This window comes from Halyomorpha halys, unplaced genomic scaffold, assembly GCF_000696795.3.
Source record: "Halyomorpha halys isolate HHAL.00 unplaced genomic scaffold, Hhal_1.1 Scaffold1412.1, whole genome shotgun sequence".
Lineage (NCBI taxonomy): Eukaryota > Metazoa > Arthropoda > Insecta > Hemiptera > Pentatomidae > Halyomorpha > Halyomorpha halys.
The window spans coordinates 10,281-23,611 of record NW_027113039.1 but is presented as its reverse complement, the minus strand read 5'-3'; the positions used below and the strand labels follow the sequence as shown (position 1 = coordinate 23,611).

Genomic DNA, 13,331 nt, shown 5'->3' with positions numbered 1-13,331 from the left:
TCTTCCCTTCAACAAGAAAATGTATTTACTTCTAATAAAAATATGAGTATTCATTTGGAAACATTTTGTATTTCTTTTATTTGTAATAATGCATATTGTATCGTTTAGAATATTTTTAAATTAATGTTCAAATTCATATGAAAATCAACTATCAATTTATACAAAGATAGATTCTATAGATATTAAAATATATGTAAAAAAAAGTAGAAACATTTCTTTTAAAAAATTATTTCATTGATACTCTTATTTTATCGATCTGACTCCTTTACTCAATTTAGGGCCAATTGAGTGTTTATATAAAAATTATGTTTCAAAAATGAACAATTAAAACATCAATATAAAATTTTCTTAAAATTATTTTGATCAACGGATTTTCAGTTTGGTTGATTAACCCTAGAATCTTCTTTACTGTGAGTCCTTATTCCTTACCATTTTCACCTTTTAAACCCTAGTTTGAAATTTGGAACTTCTAAATAAGAACTGCATGCTTTAGTAAATGAGATTCTAAAGAATATATCAAGAGAATTTCTGTTCTTATCAATCATTTTCAAAATAAACATTACTTGATTATTGGAAGGTGGTTGATTGACCATGTTTAATATATAAAAAGAAGATGGTCTAGGTGCGGTCAAAAGAACCCTTATAGTAATTAAACTATTATATATATAGTGAGCCAATGTTTCTGTTTCAGCCCACTTTGCAGGGCTTTGTCAGGGCTTTCTGAATTAGGGAAAGGTGAAGAATGCTAAGCTAAAGAAAAATATTGTTTAGCTTTCGATCATTCAGAAATCCATGCAAAGTGGGGCAAAATGTGGGCTCACAATAAATAGTTTAATTAACTATTTAAGTTCTTTTAACCGTACCAAGAACATTTTCCTTTTATATAACTTGATTATGGTTGAGTTTTTAGTTATCGTTTTCATTTGGAACAATATTAGTAATTTGTAAACTCATACCTTATCATTGCAAGTAATATTTGATTGAGAGTGGGATGGTCTGGGTGGTGGTCAAGAAAAGTACAAAAACTATTTATTAGTAACCACCATTTTGCTCCACTTTGCAGGGCTAAACCCTCGAAGCTTCCAAAAAAAGGAAGTTCATTCTAAAACTTCCAGGATTCAACCCTGCAAAGTAGAGCAAATGGTGGTAACTTATAAGTAGTTTTTCTGCTATTTTTGTACTTTTCTTGACCACTCTCAGACCATCCCTCTCACAATCAAATATTGCTCACAGTTTTGCCTCACTTTGCAGGGCTTTATCAGGATTAAATTCTGGAAGTTTAAAAAAATGTAAGTTCAGTCTAAAAATCCTAGGATTTAGCCTTGATTTTTAATTTATTTAGATGTGATTTTATGCCATCAAAATTTAACTTTAATAAAAAATATTTAATTTATTAATTATTGAATATAAATAAATAAATAATTATAATAATAATTTTAACTTACCTCTTCTTGCATGCCTCACAGCATCTTTTGTTAACTGCAGTGCCTTTTCTGGCTTGTTCTTATGGATTTCATTTGCAGTTAAAAGTTGTGAAATGTGAAGTAGGTAAGAGGAATATTCATTGATTTTTTCCAAAGCAATATTTGTTTCCCACATTGCACCCCATGGTTTTCCTCTTGATAATTCAAAAGCAATTTGAAGCCTTTTTGTTGCATGAGGTGCATTTCCTATTAACATGGATAACAAAAATTGAGATGTAAGTCTTCTCGCATTACAAACTTTAAAAAAAGTAGTAGAAATTAATTATAATAAGATTAAAACTAATATTTTTATGTGACCTTGTTCTTTCATCCCCAATCGGAATTCGAAATTGCAGAAAAAGAAAAGAAATCTGCTCGTTGAAATGTAATGGAATTAGTCATAACAAATGACCATTTAAAAATACGGCTGAAAGGAAGATGGCCTGGGTTGTGATCAGGAAAACAATTGATGGCGTAAAACAAATTTTTAATTCTTGCTTTCTTGATCACCATCCGGACCATGTTTTTGATTTACTTCTGTTCAACCATCTTTAAATAATAAATTTTTTTTTTAAATTACTGTAAGTATGAACCTACCATTGTGATTCCTTGCTATCTTGAGGCCAGCTATTAGATTTCTTCACTATACCTCTCTTTGGGTTTTGAATGTAAGAATTTTGTTACTCCATGTTAAACCTTACCCAGGTAATGCAGAATTTTCCTTACAGATAATAAGCCATTGACAAGAAACAGATGGTTATCAAAAGTCCCTAAGTCTAAGCAGGTTGGGGGAGAATCTTGATCCTATCCAGTTCTGAAATTTTTCTTTTACATGAAACTAACATGAAGTTTGTGGATATTTATCTTTTCAAAACAAAACCTGATTTATTTTTATTATAATCCTTTTGCTGCTAACTTTGGTGGAATGAGTTCATGGTAAATTGTTCCTTCTTAATGCTAAAATAATGAGAGTATTCTCTAGTTGATTTTATTATAACTGTTGTTTCTTGTGATTGAAGTTTTTTCAATATATCCACTTTTCATTGTAATAATTATTTTAATGAAACGATGGTTATTTGGGTTTTTTAAACGTTGTTGACATATATTTACTCAACCTCCACTGTGGTCAGTGGTTAACTCATGGGAAACCACTCTTAATGATTGATCCACTTTACCCGATTCAGGCATCCCACGATTTATGGTTGATTGGGAAATTCAAAGCTCTCGCCGATTCTGGAGTACTTTGAGTTGGTTTTCCTCAACAGTGTCCCCCAGAATGATGATAATGTCATGCAATATGATTACTTCTTTCCAAGTAGGTACGTGTATTAAGTTCAGGCACCAATTTAAAGGCGAATAAAAGGCGAAGTGCACGAACATCAGAAGCCTTCAGACAATGCGTTTTCAAATAGGTTCGTAAGCTGTTTAGAAGATGAATTTGTCAAGAAAGAGCATCATTTTCTTCTAATGTTCGCTCCAATAGTTTCGGTGGAAAAATTACGCGATTAAAGATAGTTCTATGAAAATCTTTCGTTTCTAATAATGGCGTGGTATTAATTATTTCAAATTAATCAAAACTCATCATTAATCGAATGATAAGGAAACATGGGAAGACGAGACGTTTTGTTTATCGTTTCGTTTAACATAGCTTAAAATCGTGTGTACATGTGTACAGTTAGCTCAACAAATAGTTTAACCGATATATTTAACTCAATTAATATAATGGGTTTTCAATATTTTGAACTCCCTGAAATTGTATTGAAGCAATCACGGTACCTCGTTGAATAATTTGAGCCATTAAAATATGAAAATCGGTTGAAAAGCCGTTTTCTCAAAAAATGGGTTCATACCTACAAATGAATAGATTATGAGATACCTTTAAGGTTAAATGTACCGCTTCATGAGACGAACCAAAATTAGTAGAATTTTCCATTTTCTCCTGAACAGATGGTCCGATTTTTGATCTGTAAAGTGCATTTTGTGTTTTTTGAATATAGAATTTACTGAAATTAGGCCAAAAACACCAATCGAATAATAAGGTAATATGAGTTAACGATAATTATTTTAAAATGTGGTTTTATAAGCACATGCAGAACCGTTCACTGAAACCATTGAGACGTTTCGAGAAATTATCGCATTTTTATAGCAATCGTAAAGAGAAAAATACTTATTTGTTTACAAATGGGAGGAAGCGGTATGAGGGTGGTTACCGGCTGGAAGTTCCATCTCGGGCGGCAACTCAAGTTTCCAAAAACTAACTTTCTCATAGGAATATATGAATTTGCATTTTTTTTTTTTTTTTACCTAGGTACTATCTAATTAGTATTAGTAATCATTATTAATATTTCATGAATTCAGTAAGATTTTAGCCTATTGTTTGATTTTATTTTTTTACTAATTTGTATTGGATGTTTTGGTTTTTTGAAATTATCAATAACTATTACCTCTTTCGTACTTTCAAAAAATAAGTTAAAGAAGATTGAATCAATAAATAATTCTTTAAATTTATTATGAATAGAAACGTCTTAAAATAAATTGTTGAAGTGCAAATATTTTCCCAACTAAGTTACTTATCTGTTAGTAACCAATTTGGAGTACAATGGAAAAAGGGGACGCAACAATGAAATCCTTATTTCGTGGAAGTATTCTTATAGTATTCTACTATAAATTGGAGATGGCCACACGACCGTCTAATTTAAATTAATGATAATAAATTAATAATTAACCATTTGGTGGTTCCTTCCCAAGATTTTCAAGTGTTTCTAACATTCCACATATTTATGTACATATTACATATTATTGTATTTTTTTGTACAGTTGTAAATTAAAATAAATAAATAAAGTAAAAATAAATAAATATTTAGAGTTTTAAAAAGTAATCCATGGTTTTGCTAATTAAAAACCAAAATAAGTAGCTCTCGTACTTTTTTTATATATAAGTATATCTCGATTTTTGTTTTTAATTTTTGTTACTGTTCAAATTTGAAATAAATTAATGATTTTAACTTGTGTGTTGTTTATTACCTCAAGTTGTTCAAAAAAACATTTGAAAGGCCCCATTTCTTAAAGTCTCTTTATGAGGTAGTAAAAAATTGCTAGCTCCGGGACTAAAACTTTTGGAATGCTGAATTTTTGCATTTAGCATACAGTAATAGTAATATACCTATTACTTTAACTAATTTTAATATTTTACCTTAGGAATTGTCAGTAATAAAAATATTTTTAAGATGTTTGGTAATCACCTTTTGTCATCAAAAATCTTCCATACATGTAGTTTATGAATGCTTTTGAATATCCACCATCGGATTCAAAACTTTTTACAGATCTTATAGCATACTTGTAAAAAGAATCAGCCAACCATGCCCAGTATGGATCGTTTTTAGTTTCATAATGTCTTGCCGTGTGAAAATACAATGAATATTCTGCTTCGGTGTTGCCTGAAAAGGTGGTAAATTGAGATTTAGTTTTTTTCTTATTACTGTCAAATTACTTAGCCTGACCTGAGGCAGTGGTTGTTGATAGTTGCAGTTATTCCACCTCTGCATATGTTTATGTGATCTCCTTAGACTTACCTAACTATTAAATTGCATAGCAATAAGCAAATCACAATTCAACAAGGTGGTAGTAGCATGGAACTGGGCCGTAAAATAAGAACAGGTCATAAATGTGCTCAGGAAGCTGAATGGAGCCAGGCCTCCAACATGCAGTCTATCTGCTCACTAGTTGCTATTGGGTCTGTTAGATACAAGGCGTTACGTTTCTCCTGATTAAATCAATGTCAAATAAATATTTTATATTAATTTTTATCATTATAGAGTAATGGTATTTATTTATTTTTTTTTTACGAAGGTGGTGGGTTCAAAGCTCAAATGGAATAACTGCTTCTGCTTTTGGCTGCATTTTGTGTGCAAAAAATGTTTTAGAACAACTAATTTAGCGAACAAACGTCTATATAATTTTTATTCCATGCATATATTATTATTTTTTTAATGTATCAATAAACGTATTAGAAATAAATAAATTGCTCGTCATTTTTCAAATATAAATGATTTATTAAAAAAACAAAATGACATGAATCGAGATATGATCTAGGGTATTTCTCCATTTTATCAGTTTTTGAATGGTGTACTTAAATTTTCTTATCACGTTTAATTTCGAAGAGATCTTGAGTATGGGAGGGTACGGATATATTAGATAACTATGATAGCCTCGCTTATCTTAAGATTAAAACAGACAATTAAGTGAATATGTTGGTCGATGTACGGCATGCGACAATCTTTTAAGAGGAGATCATAACAGAACGTGATAAGGCAATCCTTCTATAGCAATTTTGAGCCATAAGCCAGTTTGTTCTTTTTTTGATTTTAACATCGTGTCCATCATCCGGACATCAATCAGAAATCGTTGTTAGTTAAAAAAAATCAAAAAACAAAATCGACCTATATCTTTTTTTAGACATTCTCATGTAACAAAAAGAATCACTGAAAAAATAAATTAAATTTAAATTGATCAATAATTGTGAAAATGTTACGATTTATTACTATATATTTTTTTTTCCGAACCCTCTAAAAATAGAAATAAAAAGTAAATTAGTAAGTGCATTACTGTGAAAAAGAAAAGTAATTCGTGTTGTGTCTTACCTTTTACTACCTTTGGTAGTTTAAGGTTACCTGTTATGTTTAATGTTATATATGAGCTATCCATTCTAAAAAGGAGCTATTTTAAGTCCGGAGGTGAGGGGCCTCCTCGTGTTGTATCGCATATAAGATAAAAATAAAAACATAATTAATAAAGACGATAGATAATAAGAAAAACAATCAGAAGTCGAAAAAAAGTGTGAGGGAGGGGTTGGGGTGCATCAGAAGATGGAGTTATGAGGTGATGTTAATAGGGTTTTTGGAACCTTTCCTGCCCTGCCACCTCGCAGGAAGGGGGGATGGAGTGATAGACTGGTGTTGTTGTATAGTTTCTAACTGTAGTTCGTTATGAATGTGTGTCATGTTACGTCTTTCCAGAGATGTCCCTCGACATATCTTCTGTAGTGTGCTGTTTTGGTATTGTTGTAGTGATTTCAGGGCTGTTGGGTAAAGATAGTGTAGTAGTGGTGCGCCGTGTAGGAGTGATGGTCGTAGTATTACTTTGTAGATGAGTAGTTTGAGTCTGAGTGACAGCCCTGGTGAGTAGATGAGGTGTTTAAGTTGGTACAAGCTTTTGATCGAGTCTGGCATCCAGGTCTGCTCTATAAACTTCGTCAATTCCTACCCCCAACATATTTCCTTATAATCCGCTCCTACCTCACTGATAGAACCTTTACAGTAAATCATAACCTAGCCTACTCATTTCTCTTTTCTCAGTCCGCCGGTGTTCCTCAAGGTAGTATGTTAGGTCCCATTCTTTATACGGTTTATACAGCTGCCACAAGAGGTCGTAATGGCTGATCACGTTTAAGCGTGGTACCCAGACTCTTGAAAAACAGTGTACAGTTTAGTGGAAAAAAATATATTTTTAATTACAATAACATTACATTATCGCTCCACGCACTAGTATACACCCACTCTTTGAGTCATTCAATGGCTCGCGAACCTTTAAGGGCCATATTTAATCTCGTTCTGATTATTATTATTTTTTTAAATTTTCCACCCCTCACTATAGCTCTACCCTATACTTTCTATAATGGGGAGCGCAGTAGCTAAGTAGTATATAGTATAGTATAGTATACAGCTCAGTGTAGTTAGTCCCACAGTGTCTTACCACTAAGCTACTGTCGATGTAGGTCAACCCTCCGGTTTCTGGCGCACACCCAGCCTCTACAAAGTGGTTACCCTTAATAGGGGAAAAATATGGCAGTTGAGCATGATTGTGAAAAAAAAAAACACCTTGTATAACCGTTGTTCCAAAAATATTACTTCCCTTATAAAATACTGAATCTCTGAGCTTTCATGGGTTGTACCTATTCATATTATTATTAAGTATATATATAATATTATTATAAAGTATTATATAAGCCATTACTGGTATTTGCAGTAGTGGAATGTTACACATGCCTACATGAGAATGCCGTACTGCTGTCAAAAGAGATTGAAATTTTATCAAGAACTGTGCACACGATCCTATTCTTTAATTTGGCCACCATCCTCTTCGATCCCTTCTCTTTCCAGCGGCATCTCTGGAGGATTGTAACCTATTATTGTACTAAAACTTCCAACGGTACACTTCTCTTCATAAAATCTCTTGTGCCAAGAATCTTCTGAAGCATTCCCCGCCTAGGAGACCATTTGGATTGTAAACATCTTCAGGAGCATCCAGGATTATTTATAGTTTACTGAAGATATGATTAGAGAACATTACATTGACCACAATGGCAGGAGATTTGATATTATTTTGGCTTTAGTATTCAATGTAAATATTAATTATATACTCACGTCCGTCTTTGTAAATATTTGCTTGTTTCAGGATTTCTCCTAAAAAAATTACAGATTTTGTCATATCTTTTAATGCTTTGTCTTTTATCTGCTCCTCAGGTATTGGTTCCCTCAGTTTGTCATGCTCGTTCATTAATAGTTTCAACTGAATTGCTGCGTATTCATAGCCGTCTTCCATCAGTTCTAATAAGATGTATTTTTGTGCTGGTAGTTTCATTCTAGAATTGAAATGTAGATGAGTTTAAGAAGAAACAATGTTGTTTCATCTGACATTTCTAAATCGTTAATATATATTATAGATAATTATGTTTGTACATTTTTATTAAGTATTAAGTGGCCCATGAAAGTATTCAATATATCTTGATCGAAGAAGAAAATTTTAGATGGCCAAAAATTAGACAGAGGATGTCAGGTGCAGCTTGGTAATGGACTGAAAGTGTAGAAAAGTAAACTAAAGAATATGGCTCCGAAAGCTAGAACAAACTCCTGCCAAATTATCATTATGTGACTAACTAAACAATTTTATTTAAAACTATTTAATATCTAAAATATTCTGATGTCCAGAAAAATCCTTAATGTGTTGTAGGGATTGTACGAATCTGAGGCCCTGATTCTAATGTATGGGGAGTCAGACCTTGATGCGATTTAAATACTCCATATAAAAATAGGTATGACGAATTAAAAGAAAAAGAAGAAATTTTAGGTTAAACTATAAAAATTAAAGAAATAGCTGTAAGTGAGAAAGGTAGCCAAAAGTATATTTAATACAACAAGGGGAAGTCGGTAATTATTCTGGATCCCACCGTGAGATATGAAAATAATGAACTTGACCAGGCAAATAAGGTAGATAGGGAAAAGAAGAAAATCTACGATAAATGTATCTCTTTCTTCAAGGAGAAGTTCCGTGAGGGCTTCGGAGAACGAGACTTCAACGTGAGAGGCCTCTGTTTAGGAGCCCGTGGAACGATTCCCAGCACAACTAGGAGCTTCATGGAGGAGCTCGGGGTCGATGCCCAGGACGTGGCTAGGTTGACAGAAAATATAATACTTGACTCCCTGGGAATCATCCACCACCACATACATGGAAATTAATGAGTGGGAGAGTTATCCAGAGGAGGGATGGCATGCATGCATCGCATATCTTATTTGTTGTCTTATCTATTACTTTATTACTTCAATATTTGTTATATAGGGTAATTTGTTGATCAAATGAAATAGGGGTTGTGAAATAGAAGGGAAAGTAAAAAAAAAGGAATAAATTGAAAAACTTGTAGTTAGTTTGTAGACTGGTATTCATTGTAAAAGAAAACTGTGAAAAAAAAAATGTTATCTTTCTATTATATTATATCATATAAAAATATGTAATTTACATATGTCCAGTCACGGATTGATCAGTATGCTGTATAATGTAGCAACCCGATGTATTTGGGCAGCATGAATGAATAAAGTATTTCTTTCTCCTAGTTTGTTAATGATTTTTGAGATGGGAAATAAGTTTCGATTGGAGAATTAAGTTCAATTGTTGAGGTGTAATCTACATTGTTTGCAAGATGGGTCGTTTAGAGCCAAATTTAAATTTTATTCTTAACTTAATTGTAGGTTCTACGTGGTAGCTGCTTTAAACTTAATACTGTGATAGGTACACTTTTAAGTTTGTCCTGCTGCAGGACAATGTATGCCCGGTCTGCCTTTATGTTTCTCCTGTGCTTTACTCCTTCACTTTGTCTGTTATCCTGTTATGTTTCTAGGTTGAAGGTTGTGACTGGAGAGACTTAGTAGCCCCAGAGGATCACCAGTATAACAGTTTATGGTAGTTCCTAATAGGTGGTATTGTGGCATGTCATTGGTCTGTGTCAACTAGATGGCGGTATTTGTTCCTTATTATATAATTACTAATAATAAAATCTATAAATACTTAAACAAAAACTACTTGAGGACTGAACAGAGGTTATGAAACATATATAAAATGAAACATCTAGTCAACTGCCCATTTTAAGCGAGCTGGTAAATAGTAATAACGGAATGGCTAGATAAGGGATAGACAAAGAGATTTTTTAAAATCGATTTTTGAATTTTAAGTGTTCAGCCCCGCGAAACCTCAAATTATTTGGGAGGAGGGGTATAATACTCGTGGTTGTTTAAAATGGGTTATTATTTATCAAAAAAAATAAACCGCATTGTTATTTCTACAGTTATTTTATATATTAACAATTTTATTTGCATTTTGTTCGTTTACGTTTTTTCATTTTTTAAAAAGAAATAAATTATTTTATTTTATTTTTTAGTTGTTTAATAGATTAGGTAGGCGTGAAACTTAGTATGGACAAACAGTTTCCAGACAGAAACTGAAGTACTACTTATTTTTTTACTGTTGTACTTTTTTCACCACCAATCTGTATCTCTGAGACCGACCGATAGTCAGCCGATTTTGAACTTTTCTTGACTTACTTAAAGTGTAAGTATAGCTCCATATTTATACTTAAGATATAGTGCGAGGAGAAAGTAAAAAGGGAGCTAACTCAGCGTTACTTTTCTTCAAAGATGAAATTACAGGAAGCAAACTCCTCATTATGTTCCTTACTTTTAAGGAAAACGGTCTAGAAACCATCTCATTATAATCGAATATCACTTATAATAGGCAATATTAGGAACTCACTAAAATAGGAAACGAGGACTTTTAATTGTATACGTCGTTTTTTATATTAAAGTTATGAAGAATATATATTTATATAACTTTTTCCAAGAAAATTTGAACTACTCAGTTACCTCACAGCCATGATAATATTTATATTGTTCCTGGAAAGGCAAATAAATATGAAACCCTTTTCATAATATAATTGGCGTACACACAGAATACAATTAGTCTTGTGTACTTTGTATGTGGAACCATTTCGCCAACTTTTACAATGATCACATGTATTTAGATACTTTTAAACTCCTATAATATCAATAGCTGTCGCCTCCATTATGAAATAAAATGTATTTCTGCTTATATTTTGTAGTTAGTATACTACTTGCATTTATGATACGGCTTTATTATGAAACTGGGCCCTAATCGTCCTGAACTTGTACTATTCTTCGCTATTAAAATAAGATTTATTTTTCAATTAAGGCTTAAAATAGAATCGAAATTCTGGTTCTTGAAAACTCTTCTTTACACATTCAATCGATTTTGTTCTTCAACGATAAGTAAATCCAATCTTATGTTGTTTAGATCACCATAAGTAAAAAAAAAAATATATTGATTCAATGCAGATGATCCTTGTGGCAACTAGATAACCCTTTCGTGTATTATTCCTCGGCATTCCCTTAGATGAGATCAGAGGGTTACCGACAGATCTTATCTGGATTTTTGTATCTACTTTAACTGCTGACGAATTCAATTGGTTTTCAAAATTTTCGTTCTGGAGTAATAGACCTGTGGAAGAAGGGCAGAGAGATTTATGAATAATTGCACATGGGAGCTAGTATCCAAAGAAGATTTCTGTAAGAACTCTATAATCTCAGAAAAAGTCAGAGATGCAACCTACGATGGGTAGATCAAACGATTCAGAATGCTACTTGGAGTTATTAAATGAAATAGAACAAGTACATACAAGTGACTCACCATGAGCCGCTAAATAATTTAAATATTGTAATAATTAAAAAAAAATCTAATTCCAGACTTTATAATAAACTATAATATAAAATATTATAAGTAATATTTAAATATTACTTCATATATTTTAAAATACATTTGATGTAAATTTGTTGGGAATATACTCAACCCCTTGGAGATTCTGGATGAACAAACCCACTATTATTTATAATTTTTATTATACCCTCATAAATATAATTTTAGCATACCTTCTAATTTCTCTCGGGGTAATTACGGCCTTGTTAAATATCATCTCACGCTGCCTGTTCCTGTAAGTATTAAATGACTTTGGTGCTCGCTGCTTCAGCATACCCATCTTCTTCATCACGTCCCATATTGCCGTTTCGCTGGCCATCTCTTTGACGGAGATACATCTTTTTCTGTTAGGGATACAGAGAAGCGATTCAGGGGGATCCTGTCATTTATTGATTGTAGTTTTATTTGGTTCAAGAAAATATTCTTTAAATATTTATTGTATGTATTATAAAAGTATAATGAGTTTTTATTTGATTCGTTTCTATGCTACAATGAAATTAGGGTTGAATATTATCTTGCTTGATATATTTTGCTAAATAATGTTTTGAAAAACTTTAGACCTGTGTCTTACCGTGCTGAAAAGTTCAATTTCGATACTTACAAAAGAAATTCCTTTCTATCTCCTAATCAATTCCGATGAAGCTCAAATATCTATACTTTGATATCTTTCGATACAGTGCTCCAAAAAATATAGTCAAATGAGCCCAAAAAAAAAAAAAATATGCAAAATACAAATATTGAAGAAAAAAAAGAAGTAACATTCTCTATAACGTTGTGTATATACCTCCAGGTATATTAACGGTATGTAACCTCCAGAACATTACATTCTTGAATGGCCCATGGATTTGTGCTTCGGGTTTAGGTTTGGATGGAATTAAAACAAATGATTCATCATTTATTCGTTTATAAACAAAAAAACTCAGTGGTTTCTTGAAAAAATGTATATTACATTAGTTAAACGACCTATGATAATAAAGGAAAAAAAGGACTGTATTGTTTGCAGTATTTATTGGATAAACTTTTTGTCTTATGCATGATGGTACTCGACCACTTAAATGCTCAATAATATATGAATGTTATATACAAACATGTAGATCTCAAGAAAGGCGGACGTTTATGAATAACGATTAATTTTTGATAATTTACCTAGCATGAACCATAGCACCCAGAATCATGATGAATATCAAATAACACTTGAAAGTCAAGGAATATCTTATCGGTTTCTGCCTTATCTGTTAAATTACTGCAAATTACCATTAGTATCAATATGCTGTAGTAAAAGACGTAGTGGTGTAAGTCACAATAATGTTTTTTTGAGAAAATGGTTATTTAGTTAGTAGTACTTAAAAAAAAATCTTCGCCTTAACATTTATGATATCTTTAGTAATATGTACTCTAATATAAGGGTTGTTAATTAGTGAGGTATTGTAATGAAAAAATAAGCAGACGTTTAAGGCGTATTTTTTGGTGCACCATTTATCTTATGTGTTATAAATTTAAGATATTATTTTCAAGGAGAAAGTGTTGTGTCTCTGTGATCCATTTTTAAATTTTTTTATTTAAAAAAAAAATTACGATAATATTTGAAAACACAAGTAATTTACTAGTTTTTTATTCCTCAACCGGAGCCTCTTCATTGCCTGTCAGTCGACAAGGGTCTTTAACGGATTCATGAGCTGTCAGTAGATTTGTAAAAGTCATGATGGATATGTGGTATGTCTTGGTTTTTCATCACTGTTACATGTCGGTTATTCGTATTGTAAAAGTAACCGT

At 31.9% G+C, this 13,331-nt stretch overlaps 1 protein-coding gene across 2 annotated transcripts in view; it reads right to left on the bottom strand.

The window, feature by feature from the left end:
* LOC106689613 (uncharacterized) overlaps positions 1-13,331 on the bottom strand; it is a 24,959-nt gene that overhangs the window by 6,577 nt on the left and 5,051 nt on the right. The window contains exons 2-5 of one of the 2 annotated variants that reach the window (XM_014434682.3): positions 11,732-11,937; positions 7,886-8,103; positions 4,706-4,900; positions 1,446-1,670 (exon numbers count right to left, since the gene is read on the bottom strand). In XM_014434682.3, coding sequence (XP_014290168.1) covers positions 1,446-1,670; positions 4,706-4,900; positions 7,886-8,103; positions 11,732-11,937 — 844 coding nt within the window. The remainder of the gene's footprint in view (positions 1-1,445; positions 1,671-4,705; positions 4,901-7,885; positions 8,104-11,731; positions 11,938-13,331) is intronic. The other variant, XM_014434683.2, reaches the window with a different exon arrangement.